This window comes from Drosophila sechellia, chromosome 3R, assembly GCF_004382195.2.
Source record: "Drosophila sechellia strain sech25 chromosome 3R, ASM438219v1, whole genome shotgun sequence".
In the NCBI taxonomy this organism is placed as follows: Eukaryota; Metazoa; Arthropoda; class Insecta; order Diptera; family Drosophilidae; genus Drosophila; species Drosophila sechellia.
This window is the reverse complement of record NC_045952.1, coordinates 11,194,079-11,208,183: the sequence shown is the minus strand read 5'-3', so window position 1 is coordinate 11,208,183 and position 14,105 is coordinate 11,194,079. Positions and strand designations below refer to the sequence as shown.

The 14,105-nt window shown below is 35.7% G+C and overlaps 7 protein-coding genes across 8 annotated transcripts; 6 read left to right on the top strand and 1 right to left on the bottom strand.

Annotated features, from left to right (window-relative positions):
* Positions 1–91: 91 nt before the first annotated feature.
* LOC6616755 lies at positions 92–898 on the top strand. Of its 2 annotated transcripts, XM_032721320.1 has the most exons (4): positions 92–302; positions 361–513; positions 576–607; positions 668–898. In XM_032721320.1, the coding sequence occupies exons 1-3, from the start codon at positions 128–130 to the stop codon at positions 584–586; spliced, it is 339 nt and encodes a 112-aa protein (XP_032577211.1). In that variant the 5' UTR covers positions 92–127; the 3' UTR covers positions 587–607; positions 668–898. The 2 variants fall into 2 exon arrangements, with proteins under 2 accessions (XP_032577211.1, XP_032577210.1); XM_032721319.1 differs by having other exon boundaries at positions 576–898.
* Positions 899–2,146: 1,248 nt separating this feature from the next.
* Positions 2,147–3,035, top strand: LOC6616754 (histidine-rich glycoprotein). The gene is made up of 2 exons (XM_002041055.2): positions 2,147–2,838; positions 2,896–3,035. Exons 1-2 carry the CDS (start codon positions 2,205–2,207, stop codon positions 2,955–2,957), a joined length of 696 nt encoding a protein of 231 aa, XP_002041091.1. The 5' UTR covers positions 2,147–2,204; the 3' UTR covers positions 2,958–3,035.
* Positions 3,036–3,888: 853 nt separating this feature from the next.
* Positions 3,889–4,569, top strand: LOC6616753. The gene has a single exon (XM_002041054.2). It carries the CDS (start codon positions 3,926–3,928, stop codon positions 4,391–4,393), a length of 468 nt encoding a protein of 155 aa, XP_002041090.1. The 5' UTR covers positions 3,889–3,925; the 3' UTR covers positions 4,394–4,569.
* A 721-nt stretch (positions 4,570–5,290) lies between these two features.
* On the top strand, positions 5,291–5,825 carry LOC6616752. The gene has a single exon (XM_002041053.2). The coding sequence runs from the start codon at positions 5,328–5,330 to the stop codon at positions 5,694–5,696; it is 369 nt and encodes a 122-aa protein (XP_002041089.1). The 5' UTR covers positions 5,291–5,327; the 3' UTR covers positions 5,697–5,825.
* Positions 5,826–6,597: 772 nt separating this feature from the next.
* LOC6616751 (endochitinase A1) lies at positions 6,598–7,044 on the top strand. Its single transcript, XM_002041052.1, has one exon. It carries the CDS (start codon positions 6,598–6,600, stop codon positions 7,042–7,044), a length of 447 nt encoding a protein of 148 aa, XP_002041088.1.
* A 1,984-nt stretch (positions 7,045–9,028) lies between these two features.
* On the top strand, positions 9,029–9,438 carry LOC6616750. The gene has a single exon (XM_002041051.2). The coding sequence runs from the start codon at positions 9,039–9,041 to the stop codon at positions 9,372–9,374; it is 336 nt and encodes a 111-aa protein (XP_002041087.1). The 5' UTR covers positions 9,029–9,038; the 3' UTR covers positions 9,375–9,438.
* Positions 9,439–10,041: 603 nt separating this feature from the next.
* On the bottom strand, positions 10,042–10,601 carry LOC6616749. Its single transcript, XM_002041050.2, has one exon. It carries the CDS (start codon positions 10,542–10,544, stop codon positions 10,170–10,172), a length of 375 nt encoding a protein of 124 aa, XP_002041086.1. The 5' UTR covers positions 10,545–10,601; the 3' UTR covers positions 10,042–10,169.
* Positions 10,602–14,105: the final 3,504 nt, after the last annotated feature.

The following is a 14,105-nucleotide window of genomic DNA, read 5'->3' as shown; positions in this document are numbered from 1 at the left end:
GTTTGAATAAATTAAATCCGATAACAAATTTCTGAAGACGTGCCTCCACAGCTAACAAAAACATATATATAAGTGGAGGTGGCAAACGATCTGCTCAGTTCATCCCAAAACTTCGAGGCCTTTAAACATGAAGTTCTCTCTCTATATTTGCCTTTTGCTGTGTGTGGCTTTGAGCCAAGTTAGTGGTAACTGCTCAGGCGAATGTCCGGATACGGAGGAAGTTGTTTGGGCTCTCGGAGGAGGTTGCAATGTTTTCCGGAATAAGTGCTATTTCGACAAGGAGAACTGCCATCGCAAGCCACGTAAGCATTTTCTTATTACAATTTAATAAGAATTAATGAAACGAATATTATATAAAAGCATTGACCATAACGACCAAGATGGAGTGTCAGAAGCAATGTTCTGACATTTGTACAGCCATTTATCAGCCCACAACAGGAATCTACAAGGGCAAAGTCCTACACTTTGGTAATGAGTGTGAAAAACGGGCTCACACCTGTCGTAGTGGCCACAGTAAGTTAAACATTATGTTTAAATATGACATTTGACTTATTTCCCTTTATTTAATTTTACAGCTTTTTTGTAAGCCACGCAGAATGTTTTAAAGGTGATAATAAATGAACTTTTACACCTAAATATATGACTATTAGTTGTTTTCATCTATTAGGGCTTCTATGGGACTTTCAAGCATGAACAGCCAACAAGTCACGTAGAAATCTAGCGACCGCGCTGAATAATTTAATAGTGTTTTAGTCACACCCAGTTTACAAGAAGATGTAGGGAAAAATTTTTGTTTAATAATAATAATTTTTAATATTCGCTTTAACATAATATTAAAAATATGTAATCTGTATGAAACTCATTTTGTTACGGATATATAAAAATGTATTTAAATGTATTTATATAATATATTGCTTAATAAAAATAATATGAATCCTAATGTAATACCACATGTTTCTTATCTTATTATATTATATTATATTAATTATTATTAAAACTAATTAAAAATAGGTAAGGGTAACTCCTCGCCTGTCTAATATAAAATGTGTAATTAGATAACCCAATAATTCACTGAAATTATCCACTTCTGTTGAGCACGTGACGTTTGCTTTGGGGCTTTAGAGTTTATTTTAATAAGTTTTTTATTATACTGAGTGCCTATTGAAAACGTTATTTTATGTTCATATAAAGCTAATAACTAATTAAGGTTTTACGATCTCGGGTTTTTTGTAAGCTATTTAGCATGCATATGGTAGAATGATAGTTTCAAAAAACTGTCACGCCCACAACAGAAAGACTCACATCGCGAGATGTGAGAGTAAGTTCAATTGACTAATTACAACATAATAATAGAGTAGTTTAATTACTTACATCTTATTTGTAAAGTCCCGTGAGATAGATCTAGTAGCACTTTGAAACGAATAAATCTAAATAGATATATTATCTTCTTTAGTATACGGTAATCCCACTCTTAATGGGAATTTTACATTTTATTTGGATATGAAACGTGAATTAAAAACTGAAGAAGACAGCAGAAATCTGGTCACAATTCCAGTTTATGAGATTATTTACATTTTCGGTCATGCGGCGATTCTTCTAACACATTTTAAAATAAGTAACAACAGTTAAAACACTTTTATAACCAACATTTGTCGATTTGACAATCTCGAAGTAATCACAGCTAAGTACAAATTGTAAAATAGTTTACTTTTAATATTTTGTGACTTTGAACTACTACGACGAGTCTTACCGTCTTCACCAGAACCATTTGAGAATTGTAGGGCAACATCAAAATAAAAATATTAAAAGACTATTATAACTAAGACCATTTGTAAAGATATAAGCATGCGAACGGCTTCAGTCAACTCGGGTTGACCTGAGGGCTTAGAATTCTGAGCTCTAGGTTTTGCGAATAACTGGAGTGAAGAAATTCCCGAGTTGAACGTTCCTAGCCTGCATATACCACAAGGTTGTGATTTATGCCTTGCTTTAGAGTATTTATATTATTTAATTAGCTGCCTACCAACGATGCCATTGCGTTGCTTATCTTTTAATTAATTTCTAATTAAAATGGGTTTCTTATTAAGTGTAAATTATTGGACTCGGCTTCTACTGTGCTCTGGGTATAAAACCGAAAAGGTTCCTGTGAATCAGCATCAGTTGGCTCGCGAGTAACGAAACAATTGTAATTTTGGCAAGCAAATATGGCTCTGCGTTTCGTTGTCTTGCTGAGTGCTTGGATGGTCCTTGCCCAAGGATCCTTTCTGCGCGGATCGAATATTCTTATATCAGAAGCGGAGGTTCCCCAGAAAGGATACCTGCCTGTCGAAGATGCTTCAGTGCATCAAATCCTTCATAGCGAGCCATTGTCTGCAGGAGTAGGAAGTCATCATCAAGGAGTACATTTGTACCAATCCCAATCGCATCATCACGAGCACGGACCCCATTATCAGCTAGAATCTCACCATCACCTATCTGAATCCCACCATCATCATCAGTTGTCTGAATCGCATCATCTCATCCACGGATCCCCGCAGCACCACTATCATGGTTCACATCCTCACCAACAACTTGAGGCACCAGTTCATGAAGTTCATGGATCCCACCATCAGCATCCAATCCACGCGTCCCCCCATCACCACAACCATCTGAAGGCACCATATCACGGAACTCATGGTGTTCATCATCTGCATCATCAGCGCAACTGCCACGCCACCATCCACTGCCCCAGGGTTCATAGTCCAACTTATGCCACCGATGGTCATCTCTGCTACAAGGTGAAGAACTCTTGCGAACTGGCCGTTTTGAACTGCCTGCGTCGCAATGAACTTAAGCCAGGTTGGTTATAATCCTATTTAAAATGGTACCACAAATGATATTATTGTTTACTTGCAGTTCTGAGACATATCGGTCATCACGAATGCCATCGTCTGCCCAGCGCTCACAGGGCCCACTAATTCTGAGCTCAAGATAACTGAACTGATATCTACCTGATTGCGTCCTATTATAAGTTGTATTGTTTTTTTCTTCCGAAATATAATATTGTCAAATGAAATAATTTTGTCGTTGTCGATGGTGTGTGTCTACTATTTACACAAATCTGGGTGTACTTTTGCGTGATAATCATATGCATTGATCTATATTCGAAAAACAAATCAATGAGCCATGTTCTTTTAAAATATAGCAAAAAAAAAGGCTTGCCTATAAATATATTTATTTAATATGTATCAACAAGGTCCTCCATTTATTAAAATCAGCGCCATTTTATGCCGATCGAACAAACAATTGCTAATAAATAGACAACGAATTAAAACATAATAACAAAAACACCAGAAGAAGCGCTTTAGTCGATTTCCTCGGCTATTAGGTTAGATATCCATAACTCGTTGCCGACTGGCTTCAGATATAGACCATATTCTGCTTACATAATGGACGGACGGACGGAAATGTTGGTCCCTATCAAGAAAAAATATACTACAAAATGATTGAAAATTGGCCATTTTAAACTAATCTAGTATGGTTTTGTGGTACATTAATTATTCGGATTTGTCAAATGATGTCTAATCAGTATTTGTATAATATAATAATACATTTTTAAGATTGGTTGTAATGAAAACACGTTAAAATTAGCTTACTTTAGATAATTACATTACATTACATTAAATTTATTTTAAATTAATTAGGGCAAAACCAGTAATTGTCTTGCATAAACAAGATGAGAAATCAGTTCAAAGTGCAATAAACTGGGTCAACTTAGAATTTGGAGCAGATTGCATGACATCACATACTATAATTACTTAAAAATGATGAATTACATCTCTTGTAAATTCAGGCTTTCTGGCTTTTCTCTGGTATAAAAGTGCAAAGTTAGCAGCACAAGGTATCAGTTGTTTAACAAACATTCAGCAAAAATAAACAAATCAAAATGGCAGCCCGCTCCTTTGTAATCTTCAGCGCCATATTCGTCCTGGCCCAAGGATCAAATTTTTTACCCATTGAGCAGGAAGCGGAGGTGCCAATCCACTCTGGTGCTCCTGCGGAAATCATTTCGCAAGGACATCCATCTGTGTCCCAGTCCGTTGGTTCTGCTTACGGTCAAGGCACACTTCAAGTTCCAGTTGGCGGAGGTCATTCCGGAGTCGGACTAGGGTTGGCTGGTGCACGACCCTATGTCGCTGCACCTCCTCCTGCTGTGTCCTACACTCGTCCTGCTGTGTCTTACGCTCGTCCAGCTGTGTCTGCTCCTCGTCCTGCTGTGTCCTACGCTCGTCCTGCAGCCGTGGTGGTTCCTGCTTTGGTGGTTGCTCCCATTCGCCAGCCTCAAGGAGTCCCTGCCCCAGCCGTTGTAGGAGCTGGTCACGGAAATGTGTACCATGGTCGCCATCATGGCTAAGAGTCGTGCAAATACTCTTACCGAATCTATCTGCGATCCCGTTTGACACCATTTATAGACTCCCAATAGAACCAATTGAAATTAAGTTTTGCAACCATAATAACAAAAATAAAAGATATGTAAACACATTTAACATTTTGTTTTTTAAAGCACTTTAAAATATACTAGAAATCTTATTCCTATGAGTTGTGTGATAGCACTGTCCACTGTCAAATTGTATTTTGTAAATTTAAACACATGATTGGAAAAGTATTACGTAATTGCCAACCAAAAAGTTAAAAAGAAATTATAAACCTAAGCTATTCACAAAGTATTCTTTAACAACTAAACATAGAATCTTACCTTTCAAATAAAGTCTCTGCGTTTTTTTATCGAGTCAGAATACTTAATGTATAATCTACTTAACAGTATAATCTAAAATTTTTTGCCGATTTTCTCGTTTAATCCCTCCCCTTCTGTTATTCCGACTTCTGTCGGGATATATTTAACTTAACTTTTTATAAATATCCGGGTTTTGTTGAGGGTATTTTGGGCAGAACTAAGATTATTTGTAAGAAGCCATTACCATTTTTACCAAACACTTTATATAATTTTTAACGTGAAACTTTCTGCTTTATTTATAAATTCGAGTAGAATTTAGCAAATGTCAATATCAAACTTTTAAAAAATAATATGATTAAACTAATATATTCCACTTAAATATATTAAACCAAAGCATTTAGGTTCAAAACCCTCTATTTGACATCCAAGAGAGTTGAAAAATCTTTACTTAGATGATTGAGATTGGTGAGTCAGATTTTAATGGTTTTAAAATATTTAATTAAATGCTTAGCTGCCCTAAATTTTCGGTTGTCTCATATGTATATAAGCTTACACATTCCAGCTAAAACCATCAGTTGTTTTACAAGCAATACCCACAAAGCTAAATAACAAAATGGCTCTCAATATTATTTTTGTCATCATTGCCACAATCGTCCTGGCTCAAGGATCAAATATTTCGCCAGTTGCGCAGGAGAATCTTGTGCGGGTTCATCACTCTGGAGTGGTTTCATCTGGAGCTCCTGCCATTGGTGTTACCCGGGGCCGCCCAGCTGCTTCTCAGGCCCAGCGTCCTGCCTATGGTCATGGATCCATCTCTGGATCTATCGGAGGATCCCGTCGAGTGGGCGAAGTTCCAGCTGCCGGATCTCGTCCTTATGGTGGTGCTCCTCGTCGTTCTTCTGCAAGCGCTTATGGTCGTCCTATCGGAGGTGGAGCTGCCCCAGGAAATGTCCACCGCAACCGCAACCAGAAGCCATATTAAAAACACCTTACAAATTATACACCATCCCATCCCGATCTGACGAATCTGACCCTATTGTAATTTAAATGATCTCAACATAGCTCTTTCATAACTGCAATAAAAGTTTGATAAACAAAATATGAATACAATTATTAGAAATTGGGAACATCTCCAATGCAATTACTTGGGTAGGAAACTGATTGCAAAGACATTAGAATCATTTCTTTTAATGTCTTTGATAACTATTATATAATTCTCACCGCTGAAAATTATATTATTTTCATGTTGATAACTCACACCGATCTCTTGTCAATTCTTTCGGCAACCAATTTTATTGAACAATTTCGATATGTACTTTATGGATAATAAATTTAAATTTATAATCTTTTAAAGAAATTAAAGAAAAAGGAAAAACTTTTAATTTCCCATAACCGGAGATCTTATATATATTTGTTTTTCGTTCGTCAATTAATAATCGGTAGACAACATTTATCACTTAGACTCTGACAAGCTGAATTTTTAATGTCAGGAAAAGCTTTAAGATGGAATAGAAAATTCAAAAATATATATATTGAACAAAAAGTCTGTTTTAGAAATATTGTTAAGCTTATTACCTGCAATAAATGGAAACAAAGGGTCTTTTCAAACTATCAAACCTGATATACAAATCTCCTTAATGTAAACAATTATTTTTTCGTGAAATAATAAGACCAATGAACTCCAATTTTAATCTTGGAAGGTTCAGAGGCAAATGAACTTTTTTCTCATGACATCTAAAATATATAATATTAATTTAATAAAGTGCTTTGGTATTTTTTAATTAGGTTAAACAATTTGAATAATGCGAGCTTGACTATAAAAGCTTTAGTTTTCCACATTGAAAGCACCAGTCAATCTGAGAGATTAATCCAAAACAACCAAGATGGCAGCCCGCTACATTATTGTCTTCAGCGCCATATTCGTCCTGACTAAAGGATCAAATATTTTTCCCATTGAACAAGAGTCGAAGGTGGCACTTCACTCGCCGGTCGTCTCGTCTGGAGCTCCGGCTGTTGTTGTTTCTCAAGGACATCCATCAGCTCACCAGCCGCAACGCCCGATCTACAGCCATGGTCCAGGATCCATTCCAGTTGGAGGAAATCATCGTGTGATCGGAACAGGATTGGCTGGTCGTCTTCATTCGGGGTCCTACATTCGGCCGGCTACCGTGGTCGTTCCTGGTCCCACAGTCCTGATTTCTGCTCCCCGAGTGGTGGCTGCCCCAGTGGTTCCTATCCGCCATCCCCATGGAGTGCCAGCCCCAATTGTTATTGGATCTGGACACAGCAACATTCATCAGACTCATCACCATGGCCACACGCCCTATTAGGATGCAGTAATAACGACGCAAAAATTGATCTGTTTATACACACTTTTAACAATTTTAAGAAACCTTATTGTCAACTATTAAAACAATTGAATAAAAAGTTTTACATCAAAATATTGATCCTTTTAATTACTGCCAGTATTAAAACTATTGTTACAAGAGCTATTTATCGTTTAACTGGCTGGGAATCCAAATACTTAAATAAGTTATTAACAAGTATCATTTTGTTTAAGCCAACTTTTTTTTAAAAGAAAAAGAAGTAGAAATGTGTTCGTTGATATTTTAAACGAATACTCAAACCACATATAATATTCCAAATCTAAAAAAGAATTCTAAGCTGAAAATATCTGAATGGCATTTAAAAAAGAATACTTCTACTTCGTTTTTTTAATGTTTTAAGTGGGAATAAGTTTTATTTTATAGGTTTTTTAAATAAAAATAAATAAAAACTGTAAGATCTTTTTTTTCTACACCTTTAAAAAATGTAATATATTTTATACATTTTATAAATGTGACCTTAAAGAACTTATAAATGAACACACGTCAACAAAAAAAACATGTTTCGCTGTTAATAAAAAGTTTCTATTCCAGTCCCTATTAATTAATTTTTTATGAAGCGTGTTAATGAGATTAGTAAATGATATTTAACATTAAGTAATGTTCGAAGTATTTAATGTATAAGGAAACGGGAAACTCCCGTGTGTGATTTGTTACACTTTTAAGTCAGTAGGTACATTTCAACTAATTATATCATTAGGCTTAAAAAGTAATTTTAGATTTGTGGCTGTCCATAACTTTATTAATAAAGATTTAGCGTATAAAAAAGAAAGCAAGTCCACAGGAACCATCAGTTGTGCAACAAAGATTACAAAGAAAGAAATTCATTTCTGATATTAAGTAATAAATATAGAAAATATGCTAATTCAATTTGCTTTCGTGTTCTGTGTTCTGAACGTCTTGGTTCAAGGATACCATGTAACGCAAGTGGAACCTGTATCCTCGGTAGAAGCCCATTTTGCTGGAGGTGTCTCATCAGGAGCTCCTATTAGTTTCCCCGAAGTGCGACCGGCCCCAGGACCTATTAGGATGCAGTAATAACGACGCAAAAATTGATCTGTTTATACACACTTTTAACAATTTTAAGAAACCTTATTGTCAACTATTAAAACAATTGAATAAAAAGTTTTACATCAAAATATTGATCCTTTTAATTACTGCCAGTATTAAAACTATTGTTACAAGAGCTATTTATCGTTTAACTGGCTGGGAATCCAAATACTTAAATAAGTTATTAACAAGTATCATTTTGTTTAAGCCAACTTTTTTTTAAAAGAAAAAGAAGTAGAAATGTGTTCGTTGATATTTTAAACGAATACTCAAACCACATATAATATTCCAAATCTAAAAAAGAATTCTAAGCTGAAAATATCTGAATGGCATTTAAAAAAGAATACTTCTACTTCGTTTTTTTAATGTTTTAAGTGGGAATAAGTTTTATTTTATAGGTTTTTTAAATAAAAATAAATAAAAACTGTAAGATCTTTTTTTTCTACACCTTTAAAAAATGTAATATATTTTATACATTTTATAAATGTGACCTTAAAGAACTTATAAATGAACACACGTCAACAAAAAAAACATGTTTCGCTGTTAATAAAAAGTTTCTATTCCAGTCCCTATTAATTAATTTTTTATGAAGCGTGTTAATGAGATTAGTAAATGATATTTAACATTAAGTAATGTTCGAAGTATTTAATGTATAAGGAAACGGGAAACTCCCGTGTGTGATTTGTTACACTTTTAAGTCAGTAGGTACATTTCAACTAATTATATCATTAGGCTTAAAAAGTAATTTTAGATTTGTGGCTGTCCATAACTTTATTAATAAAGATTTAGCGTATAAAAAAGAAAGCAAGTCCACAGGAACCATCAGTTGTGCAACAAAGATTACAAAGAAAGAAATTCATTTCTGATATTAAGTAATAAATATAGAAAATATGCTAATTCAATTTGCTTTCGTGTTCTGTGTTCTGAACGTCTTGGTTCAAGGATACCATGTAACGCAAGTGGAACCTGTATCCTCGGTAGAAGCCCATTTTGCTGGAGGTGTCTCATCAGGAGCTCCTATTAGTTTCCCCGAAGTGCGACCGGCCCCAGGATCCCAGGCTAAGTCCCCAGCTGCTCGTCCAGTTGCTCCTCGTATTGTTTCTTCTTATGGTCGTCGTCAAACTGGATCTAACTCTCGTCCTGCTGTTATCGGTAGCGCTGGACGTGCTATCGGCGGAGGAGCTAATCATGGCCAGAATCGCAATAGGATTCATAAGCCAAACTAACACCAAAAGCTGATTTAGTCCCCGAAAAATTGTTAATAAAAATAAAAATCATATTTTAAAACTACATTTATGTGTAAATTATTGTTGACTCAAAATATTGTTGACCAAAAATCCATTAGCGAGGACTTGGAGATATGTTCAAGACCTCTCAGTTGAAGTTAGAATTTTTTTCTTAATTTTTGAATGTCAGTCGAAACATTCAGATACAAAGAATCTTAGGATTTTTACAATTCAAATGTATAATTGAAGAGTTATAGATAAATATAGAGTATAGATGTACTCTACATATGTATGTATATGTGCTTTATGTGCTTATGTTCTTTAGTTTATTTTTATTTCACCACTCTGGTTTATTTTATTGATTCAAGAATCAGCGGCTTAACATAACCCAATACCAACAAATTGGTAGCTTTTAATGGTCTGAAAATCGAATTTATATTCCCAGCTTAACTGGCTACTTACTTTGGTCAACAATTCAAGAAATGTTTAAGTCATGAAGTGCAGCCGATTGAGTGCGTAACTTGTCGCTAAAGTTTAAATTGGCGTATTAACCAGTTCATCAAAGGTGACATTGTTGCTAAGGATTAAGTACTAGGTAATGTCTATGCATTGAATATTCCCCAATGTTCAATGTCATCCCTGCCATTGTAAAATAATTGTAATCAAGTTTTGTTTCAACTTTTGTATAACATTTGTTATTATTTGCGATAGAAAAAGGTTTGAGAGTAGTTTAGAGATGTAACAAGAAGGATGTAGATCTGGGTTTGGTCATTTGCTGATGATAAGTTCTGTTTCTTAATAAGGCTTTTGGCTGCGTTGGAGATTCTGGTAGGAATTTCCATGGGCAGATCCACCTACATTTGGACGACCATGAGCTCCAGCAGATGGACGACGCGGAGCTCCACCACGAGGACGAGATCCGGTCACTCCAATTGGGGGCACTCGACGGGAACCTCCAACAGGACCAGAGAGGGATCCATAGCCAGAGATGGGTCTTTGGGGCTGAGGAGCAGCAGAGTGGCCACGGGTTATTCCGACAGCTGGAGCTCCAGATGAAATAACTCCAGACTGATGAACTCCCACTCCGGATTCCTGATTCACCGACGACAAATACGATCCTTGGGTGAAGACAACCAGGACACTGATCACCAAAATATAATAGAGTGCCATTTTGAATTTGGTCTTTTAATTAGGAGCTTGAATGTAGAATGTGAAACAACTGATGCCTGGCTTCAAATAAGTGAATCCTTTTATAGCAGACACCTGAGTACTCAAATAAAATTTGAATGCAGTTAAATGTACATATTATGTTAAAAATTAAATGATATGATAAATTTGATAATGTTGTAATGGAGAAACTTAGGTCAGATTTTATCTGTAATATACTCCAATGATCCAGTTTTGTAATTTCGGTGTTTAGCAGATAATAAATCAGAATGAAGGAGTTCAACAACCACCTGCTATTATTCATATACTAAATATGAATGAGTAAATATGAATTCAAGTTAGAAGCACATACTTTAGCAAGCGTTGTTATATGTAGCTGAACACAAAAGTTCGAAGAAAAACCAAAGATATATCCTACATGCTTAGTCGCATTTTCAACTCCTAAAGCAATTTATGCATAAAACATGACTAGCTTGACACAAACGGATATTTTTCACAAAATTATGGTCTAACTAACATTACTAGCAGACATGGATTTAATTGGCATATAGAAGGCATGATTAAGCCGGCCATTTGGTAAGCCGAAAAAGAAACACCCATCATCGCGGTTGCCAGGAAGTAAGGCATTTGCGAAAATAGTTTTGGAAATATAGGCCCAAGTGATGGAGACCCAAAATGGTTAACCTTGCCATATGTAGCTCAGGGTCCGTTTATTATCCATAACAATGAAAGCAAATTAGGCTTACGATTGTTTAAGAAATGGCAAACCCAATTGAGATTTGATAGGTGGGCAATAATAATGAAAAAATGGTAAAAATGAAATGTCATTGTGGCAACATTGAATTACGTAAATTACGTAAAATTATTTTGTGATTTCTGCAATTTAGAAAGTAAAGACAAGTGTGTGAACCATTTTTGGATATATCACTCATATGTGCCCAATTATGCTTTCAATACCAAATATTTTATAATTATTCGCTATAACATTTTATTTTGTTTTCGTTAGTTCTTAGCTTTGGGCCCGTAATTTGCAACTAATTGAAACTCTACTCTAGTGCAATATGACTCATTCGCACCGTTGTCGCCAGCTGTGCGATCTAGGTGTTAACATTTTTTATTTACCTATTTTTCGTTTGTCAAGCTGACATGCGAGCGTTGCGGTTTCCAGTTACTCGTTTTAATTTTAATTACATTTTTCGTATACAATTAGCTAACAAATCAATGAGAAACCGTTTGGCAAAAAGAACAAACACAGAAAAATTGTATACCAACAATTGCTCAATCGATCCGATCAAATAACAAATAACTTTGTGCCGAATATTGACATTTCGTAAGCATTTGAAAAGTGAACGCGACAACAACAAACCTAAATGCAGTGCGTTGGTAAAAATCTTGAACACGTTAAGAATGTTGGCAAGGTTGTCTGCCACGGCAGCTGCTACTCTGTGATTTTGTGGGCCTCCATCTGAGTCTCGATCCTCCGCCTGCGTCTCAATCCGAGAGTCCAACTTAATTAAATTGGATTTTATGTGCCGGATTGGATCGGCCACTTGGGGCCCCGGCGACCATGACGAGGTGAGGCTAATCAAATGGCCAAATTGTAGGCGCGTTTACCATGCAGCCACCAGTCAGCCAAAGTAATGAGCTTTTTGTCGGCTACACGACTCTATTATGATGAACATGGCAATCGTCCAGCGATAAATATCAATTAAGACACCGTCAAATGCCTCAATGGCAGCAAGAAAATTGGTAAACTAATACCGCCGACATGCTAATGTTTTGCTCTACATTGAAGCTGTGCGTAAACAAAAATGTCACACGCCATTAAAAATTAATAGCATGTTTAAATAGCAAAAAGCCACGAAAAAAAATCACATAATATTAAATAGAGAAAAAGCTGTCAGCCGGACTCAAGGCAGTCAAACCGGGCCGATAATACAAAATTTCGTCATTAAATGCTCATACAACAACGTCAACCCCGAGCAAAAATTGAGTTAAATAAAAGAACAAAAACGTGGCACGAACAACTTTTCAAAAAATGCGTGGTACATTGTTAATACTGATCTTGTTTTTTGCCGCTGCTCCGGTCCAAAAATGTTGCACAATATTCGTGCGTTCATGCAAAGCAATTGTCAAACCCAACACAGCCCAAAGCCAAAGGCCAAAAAAATCGATACGGACTCTACTGTTTGCCACAGACAAATCTACCACAGGAAAACTCAATTTGGCGGTGTTTTTTATTTTTGGGCGAAATTAATATCAATTGCCCTCCGTTTTGACGTTTTCTGGTTTACGCTCAATATTGTTAGCCTCTTTTGCATTGCTCCCTCCGAGTTTTGACTTATGATGAAGGCTCGCCAGATTTGTATGTGCGGTTTGACAAATTAAATTAATTGGCTCGCACTGATATACCGCTGATTTGACGAGGCTCTAAAAAGTTGGTCTGTCGGAGGTGCAGCTCAGTTTAGCAAATTGAATAAGTACGTGTAAAAAAAAAAAAAGACTGCAGATTGAGATTTTATTTTTAAATGGGCATTGAAGATCGCAGATACCGGAGTAGGAGTTGCTTTGTGGGGCTCAGCCGTCACTAAGTAATTACCGAGTGGTTGGCTGTTGAAAGTGAAATGTTTTTTATTATGTGGGAGTATATGGTTTCACAGACTGTAATAGCTTTAGATTGAGATAGCACCAAATTAACCGATTTCATAAGTTAATTTAAATGTTATTGTTCGAATTCATATATTATTTGTTTTTGTTATTGTTATTTGTTATTTTTTAACATTAATTATAAGCAATAAGAAATTATAAATAAAATATTTAAATGTAGATTACTTATGAGCGCAAGGGGTTTATTTTAAAAGTTGTCAAGCCTCGTAAATAAATGTTATTCTAATGCATTGTAATACAATACAAGCCTTGAACTTTTTGCAAAATATTGCCGGCGGCCATAAATATTATTTTGCTTATTTTATTGCATTTTAAAGTACTTAAATAATTTATTTGCCTACCAATAGCAATTTTAAATGTCATTCAATAGACTCAGAGTCACTTTATTAAAGACTACAACGAATTTTTCAGTGCTCAAAGTAAAATAAATTCAAATATATAACAATACTTTTTTGAATATTTATGCGCCCATTAATATTGTATATTCTTATCTTGGGCTTGTGTCACCGTTTAAAGATCTTAAAATGTATAGTATAGGAACCTTAATTTTAAAATAATAATTTCATAAAATTATGCACTTAATATGTATAGAAAAAGAATTAAAACTGCCATTAAAAAAATTAATATCTGACGCTGAAATCAAAAGACTTAAGACACAAACTGTTTTCTATAAAACCCACCACGGAAACATTCACCTCACAACAAAGCATACGCAGCCAAACTCAACTCAACTCAAACTTTCACTCAAAAACGAGTCGCGTTCGGGGCGTCTGAATATATTTTGCTTTTTGCCTCTGCTGCCGCCGGCACTTGGCAGCTGATAACCGAAGTTGTTGACTGCTATCGCTGCTCCGCAGACGGCGACGTCGACGGCGGGCCGGCTACGTTTGTTAGCTT

What these genes read in the sequence shown, in the direction of transcription:
- LOC6616755 (XM_032721320.1), top strand. Translation starts at nt 128, where the DNA reads ATGAAGTTCTCTCTCTATATTTGCCTTTTGCTGTGTGTGGCTTTGAGC. An exon ending in GAACTGCCATCGCAAGCCAC is followed by an intron (nt 303 to 360) that starts GTAAGCATTTTC and finishes ATTATATAAAAG; the next exon opens with CATTGACCATAACGACCAAG.
- LOC6616754 (XM_002041055.2), top strand. Translation starts at nt 2,205, where the DNA reads ATGGCTCTGCGTTTCGTTGTCTTGCTGAGTGCTTGGATGGTCCTTGCC. An exon ending in TCGCAATGAACTTAAGCCAG is followed by an intron (nt 2,839 to 2,895) that starts GTTGGTTATAAT and finishes GTTTACTTGCAG; the next exon opens with TTCTGAGACATATCGGTCAT.
- LOC6616753 (XM_002041054.2), top strand. Translation starts at nt 3,926, where the DNA reads ATGGCAGCCCGCTCCTTTGTAATCTTCAGCGCCATATTCGTCCTGGCC.
- LOC6616752 (XM_002041053.2), top strand. Translation starts at nt 5,328, where the DNA reads ATGGCTCTCAATATTATTTTTGTCATCATTGCCACAATCGTCCTGGCT.
- LOC6616751 (XM_002041052.1), top strand. Translation starts at nt 6,598, where the DNA reads ATGGCAGCCCGCTACATTATTGTCTTCAGCGCCATATTCGTCCTGACT.
- LOC6616750 (XM_002041051.2), top strand. Translation starts at nt 9,039, where the DNA reads ATGCTAATTCAATTTGCTTTCGTGTTCTGTGTTCTGAACGTCTTGGTT.
- LOC6616749 (XM_002041050.2), bottom strand. Translation starts at nt 10,544, where the DNA reads ATGGCACTCTATTATATTTTGGTGATCAGTGTCCTGGTTGTCTTCACC.